The 10055-nt window shown below is 33.2% G+C and overlaps 1 protein-coding gene across 4 annotated transcripts in view; it reads right to left on the bottom strand.

Annotated features, from left to right (window-relative positions):
* Positions 1–2519: 2519 nt before the first annotated feature.
* Positions 2520–10055, bottom strand: part of LOC135216800 (protein FAM8A1-like) — a 121173-nt gene continuing 113637 nt past the window's right edge. For all 4 annotated transcript variants that reach the window (XM_064252288.1, XM_064252289.1, XM_064252290.1 and 1 more), the window contains exon 8: positions 2520–7864. In XM_064252288.1, coding sequence (XP_064108358.1) covers positions 7687–7864 — 178 coding nt within the window. In that variant the 3' untranslated portion in view covers positions 2520–7686. The remainder of the gene's footprint in view (positions 7865–10055) is intronic.

The raw sequence follows: 10055 nt of genomic DNA, 5'->3' as shown, positions 1-10055 counted from the left end.
TTTACATTAGCATTATTTGATGGGAATTATAAAGTGATTAACTGTTTCTTTATTGTCCAGATGTTGACTGTTTGATTGAGATTGAGGGTAATTGTGTATTTCCACTTGTGACGAGGTTAGTTTGGTATCTTTTTTAAAATGTTCTCCTGGTGTAGTTGGAGTTTCTTTGGATTGATTGTAATTTTCAATATTTACTTTTTTGCCCTTAGGTGGGGTTCTTTCCAAAATTCTTTTCTTTTTGCCAGTTCGATTATCATCATCAATTAACTCCTCTTCCATTGGAAGTTCTTTTCCATGGATAAGTGAATCATCCATGTTAGTGATGGTATTGGTTGTTGTAATATCACTTTTATTTTGGGTTTCAGTATTATTCGTATGAAATTTATTTTCTATGTTTATGTTATCTTGTTTGTTATTGTGCTGCTTGATGTTTTGATTTTTTCACATTTGAAAAGGTCGGGGTTTTGGATGGATTAATTATTAACTCCTCTTACTTTTAGCTCAAGTCTGGCTTCCATTACTGACATTCCTGTCCTATTTATTAACAATTGAAGTTCTGTGTTATATTGGTAAAATGAACACTCCTTAGATTTCGCGTGATGGGCTAGTCCACAATTAAAACATTTTGGTTGATTACAGTTCCAATTAGTGGTATGGGCATCTGATGCACAGACTGCACATATAGCCTTATTACAGCATCTTTTGTATGTGTCCATACCTTGAGCACTGTGTACATTGTAGTGGTTTTGGAACAAAAGGACGAACTTCTCTATTTTGTCCAAGAATTTTTATTTTAAATGGTAGGTCTTGGCCTGTAAATTTTATTTTGGCAATGTTGATATTTTTATTTTTATCTTTCCTACTTGAAATCGAGTATATTTCTAAATCGTGGATATTGTTATATCTCAGTTTTAAGGAGTCTAGCAGTAGTTGTTTTGAGGGAAGCTCCTGCTCGCTATTGGGTAGGAGGACTGTACCCTGTACATAATTCAATGTTTCATGGCTTGTGATTGTTACTTTTATATTATTTATTTGTGTTATACTTAAAAAGGGAGTGGACTGCTTTATATTGGTTACTTGGATAAGCCATTCATTGTCCTTGATGTGTCTGCATTCCATGTCTTGTGTTGGATTATGTTAAGTAATTTGTTTTCTAGTATCACTGCTGAGATTTTGTCGTCAGCTTTGAGGACTAGAAATCTTGACCAGTTATCTGGTCCAGAGGTGTCATCAAAATGTACCAATGTGGGATTATGTCGGTAATTTTTGCTTCTTTTTGGTCCTTGTTTTATGTATGTTGCTTGTTTATTATGATTTTTATATTTTTCTGTATTGTTGGGAGGATTATTTGTCTCTAATTCAGAATTATTGTTCATCATATATGGTTCCATTGTTACGATATTGGAGTATACCAATTTATTTTTGTTTGTTTCTTTATTATTTATGCACTCTATTTGATTTTCTGGCTCTGCTACTTTACTTGGAACAGGGTGTTCCTTTGTATCATTTATAGTACTTTCACTACTTGTGGCAGTACCAAGGGAATTTGGGAGTGACTTGCCAATAGTCATCAACTGTGCCAGAGTTTTTCCATCATGGGGGCCAGGGGTACTCAAACTATTTATTTCAATATTCATAAATTATGAGATTAAAAAAAAAAAAAAAAAAATCTTGAAAAGATATCATTGGCCCTTCGCGAAGTTAAATCTTCCGCCAAAGGCACAAGTGAGAAAGGACTCCCAAATGTCTGCATCCCTACCTTACCCCAAAAGGGGATGGCATAACATGATTAGTAAGGCCCAAGTGTAAGCAGAACCCGCTTGCTAGGACTAAGAGTATTACGATAATACAATTATCCCCCTCCTAATCACATTATGGGCAAACTGGATAGAATGCCAAGAGTTCTATTCCTAAAACCAGGGCCCCCTAGAATCCGTGGTCCAGCTCCACAGAATAGTTCTGCCTGAAAAACAGGTCCAAACATTGTCGGGTAGATGATGGATCTACCACAGTTCTCCTTATTTAGCTTCGGATTTAACTCCACGTTAAGCCATGATATGTTTTCTCATTCATTTGCTTTCAAAAATTTTGGCAAAAATGGAAAAGTCCACAGAAGTTAATTCGAAAATATATAATGTCATATGGGACTCTTGGGTTCGAACCTGGGAAGATTCCTGAAGTTCGAGAGCCCCCTCACCACGTCAAGGTGGTCCCATAATGAGGGGGACCATAAATAATAAACACATAACAGTTTAGTGGAGTAGTTTACTGAGCAACTAGTTCAATTGAGTGCTTCCTCTTCATTTCACCTGGGTACTGCATAAATGCACACACCCCATCCAACATGATTTAGCTGGTCATCTTTGTTCAACCTTAAATTGATCAAAAGTCTGTTAACTGAGAGGATTTTTTCCTCGGACAAAATGTTACCCGAGGTATAAATATATTTCAAGGTTATGTATCCCCTTTATCATTTAAAACATAGAAAATTCTCCAAAGTACAGGAATTTAAAGAAACATTATTTAAAAATATTTATTAAAATTTCTGGAAATATTTACCATGTATACTATAATCTATAACAAAGGCTAGATATGAAATCTGCATACAATATAATGATCTTAAGTACAAAACATCATTGTTCTTGATAAAAAACTGGTGCAGATTAACATAAATTAGTGATAAAGTTCACTTACATTACATATATAGAGGTGAACAGTTGGACACAAAAAAAAAAAAAAAAATTAACTGATCTGTACATCATTTACAATTGCTCCAATTTTCACTTCCTCTTACAGGGATACAGTTATTTTCTAGTTATTCGATTACAATGGGAAATACTTAAACCCATAACATCAGTTTTCATGATGGGAAATAAATATCGTATGTTCACAACTTGGAACTGATAAACTACTTGTTAATTAACTATTTCTTCACCTACACAGAAGTCACAAAAACTACAGATAACATGACTAGTGCCTCCTTTGCACTATTAGTGCACTTTCCTTATTCTTACTTAGTCCACCTGGAAAGACCTTCCTAGACTTCTAAAGACTCCAAAGTCATTCATTATTCAAAACAATAGTTAATAAATAATCATGAGGATATACAGTATTGCAAAATATAAATCCCTTCTCTCTTAAGAGTACAAGCTGAAATTGGTGCTATTTTCATTTCGAATTGGTAACTTTGGTTCTACCTTTGTTATAAAAGATATAATATGTAATTTCAATAAACTGATCCTTGCTAATGTGAATAGTAAATTAATACTGATCAAAGAGAACATGTATGTCTAGAGAAGTCCAATGGTATATCCTAGACATAGTGGATTCGAAAATAATCTAGACTTGTAGGTTCGACAAAACATTCACAAAATATATTACATTACAACTTTGTGTTAATCACTAAACAACTCTGAATAACAAAACTACAATAATTTAATACAACCTTCCCACACACATGAAAATTGAGAGGAAAAAAAAAGATACTTTTTCTAAAATCAAAGAACTACTACTTCAACTAGTTATTTCAAAGAACCCCAAACCCAAAAATAAAATGTTTAGCAAATCCAGTTCTACAATGCAAGAAATTATAGAGAAAAGTTTCATACAAAACTCATATTTTGCACATGCTTCACCTGCCAAAGACAGAGGACTAACAATGGGAAAGTAGCCATCATTAATAAATAAGCATCAACTTCCTTTCCTTCACATGCCACTGTTTATTTATGCAGAGAACAAAGAATGCAATATGACATTAACTGTAAACAAAGTTTAAGCTAATGTTCTAACTTCATCCACAATGAATAGTGAAGTCTTGGACATGTCCCTTTTGTGAACTTTAAACGTACCCTATCTAAAATGGCAATTCCCCTTGCAACAAATGCTATTGACAACATTTGGTAAATTTTCACATGGATCAAACTTTATTGCTACCTCTCCTAGCCTAATCCATATTAATCTGCTGTTGAAAAGGCATTTCTATAGAGAAAGCTTCACTATTGTTATGTTAACGGTGAACTAATGCCAAAGTTTCACAACCAACCTAATGTCTACAAAACAACAGATACATAATACACCGTAACTGTGTATGACCTGAAGTTCTGGTTACTTTTCTTATGTCCTTTTTCATGCGTACCCAAGATAGAAAATGACACTTTATCTCTAAATCACACAGATATCTTCCAACACATAAATTACGAAGTTTGTAAATGTGTGTCTAAAAGTTGACTAAATCAACAATGGCATTAAAATTAGTTTTAAAAAATCCAGATTGCCTAAAGTAAAATATGTCCTTATAAGCATAGGGGCTGTCATGAGACAATGTCTAGATTCAAGGATCTCACAGAGAAGTTTACAATTACAAGAACAACCCAACATTTGACCTATCAATTGATGAAGGCAAGAATACCATGGTGCAAGCAATTGCAACAAAATGGCAAAATTCATACTGTGAATAACATGCACATCAAGTCTATTATCAGAAGAACTATAAAGAATTAAGAAAAAAACAGACAGATACTAAATGAGCTAAGCTACCTTCACAGAATACAGTATAGAAAGGAAAATATAAAAATGTACAAATCTGCATCTACATTCAGGGTGGCAACTGCATCCCAATGGGATCAACAGACAAATACAAAGCTACTGAGATCAGGTTTATCCAGACTCCCTAATGCTCCATAAGTACATTTTGTAAACTGTGAATAGATTGCTTCCTTTGTCTATGGTAGATAATACATGTGTGGTGTTTTAATTTGCATTCATGCAAGTCCTCATAATAAAATTGTATTATGTACTTATTGGCCAGTTCTATGAGAGTTGAGTAGTATTATTAACTGATTAGTCTGATAAAAAATAAATAAATAATAATAATAATAATAATAATAATATTTACAATGTTGTGAACTTTTTCTGCCAGCAATACTTTGAGTAAGATATTTATGCTGTCATTAACTGTACAACTATATACGTATGTGGGAAAGGGTTTAACGAAATACTTCTATAAAAAGAGAAACTATATCAAGGTTTTAAGTTTTTGTTTTTCATAACAGCTTACATCAGTCGAATGTGCATTATAAACTTAATAGCTCTTGCTTATCTTATGTACAGGCAGTCCCTGGGTTTGTTTGTTTGGTGTTTTTAAGTTGCAAGGAACCAGTGGTTATTCAGCAACGGGACCAACGGCTTTGCGTGACTTCCGAACCACGTCGAGAGTGAACTTCTATCACCAGAAATACACATCTCTCACTCCTCAATGGAATGGCCGAGAATCGAACCCGCGACCACCGAGGTGGGAAGCAAACACCATACCAACTATGCCACTGAGGTAGTCCCTGGGTTACATCTGAATCAGCTTGTGTTGTTCTGAGGTTGTCCCTCTTCAAATACATTCATCAAAAATTATTTCCCAGGTTATAGCGCAGGTTCCAGGTTCATGTCGCCAGTCCAACAGAAGACTGGAATTATAATATGGCTCCAAAATGGCAGAATGGTCAACATTTGGGGGCCTTTTAAAAAAAGTTCAATCAAAATTCAGGTTATATAGTTTTCAAGATACTCAAAGGCTTAAAAGTAGGGCTTTTTTTTTACAATTTTTGATGACGTCTCGGGTTATACCGTTTTTCTGCTTATGTCATGGCATAGGAGCAGAACCCCAAAATGGAACCCCCAATGTAACCCAGAGACTCCCAGTACGGTCAAAATCTAACAAAAAATGCACATTAACAGCTGGATAATCACCCTACAAATTCTCAGTAAGTTTGCAGTCACCTTCAAAACATTAAACTCAGATGCTAGATTGGTACAAACAACACACAGATATTATACGTGTAGCTCTAGAAATAATACAGACTATTTTTTAGCACAAGCTGCAAGAGTTGGTTGGCATGCTATAGTAATATGTACCTCAATGTACTAGAATTCAAACAAACAAGTTATTTATATATATACATTATAGAAAAATTTCTCTATTACATCATAAATATGTAAGATTTACTAAAGTGAGAAAACTTGGAATCATCAAACTCCCCTACAAATATTTCCACTACAACAACCTCAGATGAAGGAATGCTGACTTTGATTAACCTGATCATTTCATAAAAAAATATTGTACATTATTTTCACATATAATTGCTTAAAAATGTTATAGATGCTCCTTGAAAATATAGAAGCAGAACTGTGATGAATATTTAAAGTTTTTGTGTGCATATATATTCTTAATAAAGACTTATAAATTACAAAGGGTTAAAATTTATTACGAAGCAAACCAAAACATTTAACAATAAGTCATTTGATGATCAATACAGAACTGTAAACATTTACACAATTCTAGCAACTTTTCCATATTTTAAAAAAATCCTATGAATAGTAATGCATTTAAGCTGAACAAGTGAAAATACTATTATAACAAAACACAACTGTAAACAACATTCTTAAAACTGTAAAACACTGATCAAAATGAGCTTTAATATTCCCTAAAATTCACACTGTGAGCTAACAACACCATAATTTCAAAGTTGGGTGCTAAACACAGAACTTATGCTATATAATCAAACTTAATTTTAAAGGTTTTACTGGAAGTTATGCTTGAAATTTCAGCAGTGTATTCCACATAATGAAATACACACTCAAACTACTAAACAGCTTTAAAGAGTTAAAAGGACTGACCTTTCTGAAAAACTCTGCTGGCATTACTTTCAGAAATATCTTCCTTTTTCAGACATCACCACAACAGAAAATCAGGCTTTGATTAATAAAAATATGGATTATCTAAGAATGAGTTTTTTCATTCCATGAGTTACTGAAGCTGTATACATTGACAACTTAAGATATTTTAACAAGTTGCAGTAATTCTCTGATCCAACCAAGCAGGGGTACAAGAAAATTTACCTGTCAGGTTTGGATGTTACAAATGAAAAACTATATATGTAAAAATAATAGCTGTAAAAATAATTTTGAAAACTACAAGTATTATTCAAATGCATGTTTACATGGTTCATATTGCTAGAGCCAAGAAAGTAGAACCAGAACATGATACTACTATAGCCTTCATTTTCATAACTTAAAAAATGTAAATTCCAGCTGCATATTCAAAGCTAAAATAAATGCATTTTCATATGCTTTAATACAATACAACTTTTTTTATGACTTTACAATATAATATCTGCCAGCCCCGCATACACTTAAAACAGAATAAAATTAACATAGTCAAAGGGAATACATATATACAAGCAATGTATTTCATATTAAACTTTACCTAAAGTCAAACAAAACTTAAAAATCCTCTTGATCAAGTACATAAGCTGAATAAAAACGCTAGCAGAAAAATCCTTTTATCACAAATACATATTTACAAATTCTCTTCATTAGTTTTTTCACTCACACATTAGTAAAATGTGTTTTGAGAAATTATATATCACATCAAAATATACAAATTAGCTTCAGTGAAGGGGATCAACAGCTCATACATATGCTATAGGTCATGGTTTGGTTTGAACATTATTGAACCCTGTTTGTCTAGAAGATTACAAAGAATTGTATGTACATTATTTTCAGAGGGAAACACTTTGTCAAAGATATTAAAATTTTCAAGGTAATCATCAATGTCATCAGCTAAAAAGCCCTGGGGAGCACCATAAACCCAACATGTGGTATACATTATCTGAACTACTATACAATATTCTATGTTTAACCATCATTCCCATTTCTCCGCCTGACAACTGCTTGCTCCTCAACAACAATAGAGCCCGCAATTATATCATAAACAGTTCTATTATGTTGGAAAGAAAATAAGAAGAAGCAAATAGGAAAGAGAAAAGTGAGAGAGAAATTCTTTACCACTGATCGAAGAATTGCGCGACCCAACCTGGAAAAGAATATTCAATCTTAAATACAGGCAGTCTCCGGTTATTGGCGATCTGGTTTTATAGGGCTTGTCTAGCGCCATAAAATCAGTGATCTATGAGAGCCATAACGGGACAAGTTCCGGTTATCAGCGCCATAAATCACTGAGTTTTGGTTAACCCTTAAACGCCTATTGGACGTATTTTATGTCGAGATAAATTGTCTGTCGGGTACCGACTGGACGTAATTTACGTCGACATAGAACATTTTTTTTTTAAATTCGCGGAAAAATACTTATAGGCCTACCAGCCTAAAACTTTTGAATCACACGCCTTGGGGTATGCTGGTAGCTCACGGATCAAGGCATTGTTTTGTTTACAATCATTACGCAGAGGCGCAAGTGCGATTTCTTTCTTATCGCACGGTAACTCTTCTGAAAAAATCATACGTGCGATTGTCGTAATGTTTGCACCATTTTAAATTAGCCGTTACATAAAGTTATACATATGAAAATGTGCGCAATTTTATATAGAATACAACTAAAAATAATTGAAGGTTGTAGCTTTCCTCATTTTCGAAATATTTGCATATAAATCATGATAAATAGAAAAAAAAACATGTTCGGTCAACTTTGACTCTACCAAAATGGTCGAAAAACGCAATTATAAGCTAAAACTCTTACAGTCTAGTAATATTCAGTCATTTATCTTCATTTTGAAACAAATTCAAAGCCTCTAGCACAATATTTAGATTTATGGTGAATTTAAAAAAAACTTTCCTTCCCTCCACCGCAAATCTCCGAAATGCGTACGTCGCATTCTCGGAATATTTGCTCCATTTGATATACGCGTTTCATAGAGTTTTATATATGAAAATGTGTGCAATTTCATGTAGAATACAACAAAAAATAATTGAAGGTTGTAGCTTTTCTTATTTTCGAAATATTTGCATATACAAAAAATATATAAAAAAATTCGACTTTCGGTCAACTTTAACTCATTCGAAATGGTCGAAAACTGCAATTGTCAGCTAAGACTCTTACAGTCTAGTAATATTCAATCATTTATCTTCATTTTGAAACAAATTGGAAGTCTCTAGAACAATATTTAGATTTATGGTGAATTTTTGAATAAAAAAAATTTTACGTCCGCGCGTTACGAATTCATGCATCATTTTGTGATAATATTTTGTCTGTGTTGCTTTGATCGTTTTACAATGTGTTATATACCAAAATGATTGCAATTTAGTGTACAATACAACGAAAAAAAGTAACTTGTTAGCTTTAACCGTTTTGCTCACAGCGCGATTTGAATACAATTATATATGAAATTTTGTTTTCGCGCTATCATATATCGCATTATTTATATATGATAATGATATTTTTTTTCATTTCTGATGGTTGCATACTAAACTTCAGGCAATGACAAAAAAGGAGCCAAAAATGAACTCTTAATCTTGAAAACTAAGCGCGCTGTGATTTTTTGAAGAAAATATTTTTTCCGCTTCGGCGCTCGCTTCGAGACTCCCTCGGCATACGGGAGAAGATTTTTATTATACCCCTTAGCGTTTAAGGGTTAATGGCAGTTTTCGCTTATTGGCACACCCCTGGGAACGGAACCCCCGCCGAAAACCAGGGACTGCCTGTAACTTAATTTTCTTATAACAATCTCAGTGCTTTCTGAAATACGTACAAGCCTTCACTCTAATTGTTTCATATTCCGCTTATCTACCTGAAATAAAAGTAAATACGTACTATGGAAATTTCAAATGTGAATAACAAAACACTATTTCCAGGTTCAGGTTATCTTCTGTCACTATTAGATTCTGGGGTTTCAGAAGAGATTTTCAATCTGAGAAACCTAAATCAGTGAAATATTATAGTTATGATCATAAAACCATGAGTCTGACTTCACAAATATAGTTGCAGTATTCTTTTGTTGAAAAGTTCTAGGAGAGCTACGAATTTTAGCTCAATAGATTCATTAAACCATGTATGTATTAATTATAATAGCATAATGTCAAATACCTGGAGATAAATATATGGCAAGAAAAATAAGATTTTCAAAATACATAAGATTAGGAGAGCAAAGAACATTCATAATTAGTAAAGGAAGTGAACAGAGTAATACAATAGAGTAAAGAGTTTATGTAAATAGAATACATTGGATTACATAACAAAGACTAAAGAAGAGGAAAAGTTAACATGAGGGGTC

Source organism: Macrobrachium nipponense, chromosome 6 (genome assembly GCF_015104395.2).
Source record: "Macrobrachium nipponense isolate FS-2020 chromosome 6, ASM1510439v2, whole genome shotgun sequence".
NCBI lineage: Eukaryota > Metazoa > Arthropoda > Malacostraca > Decapoda > Palaemonidae > Macrobrachium > Macrobrachium nipponense.
Note: the sequence above shows the minus strand (reverse complement) of the source record. Positions and strands in the feature narration are given on the sequence as shown.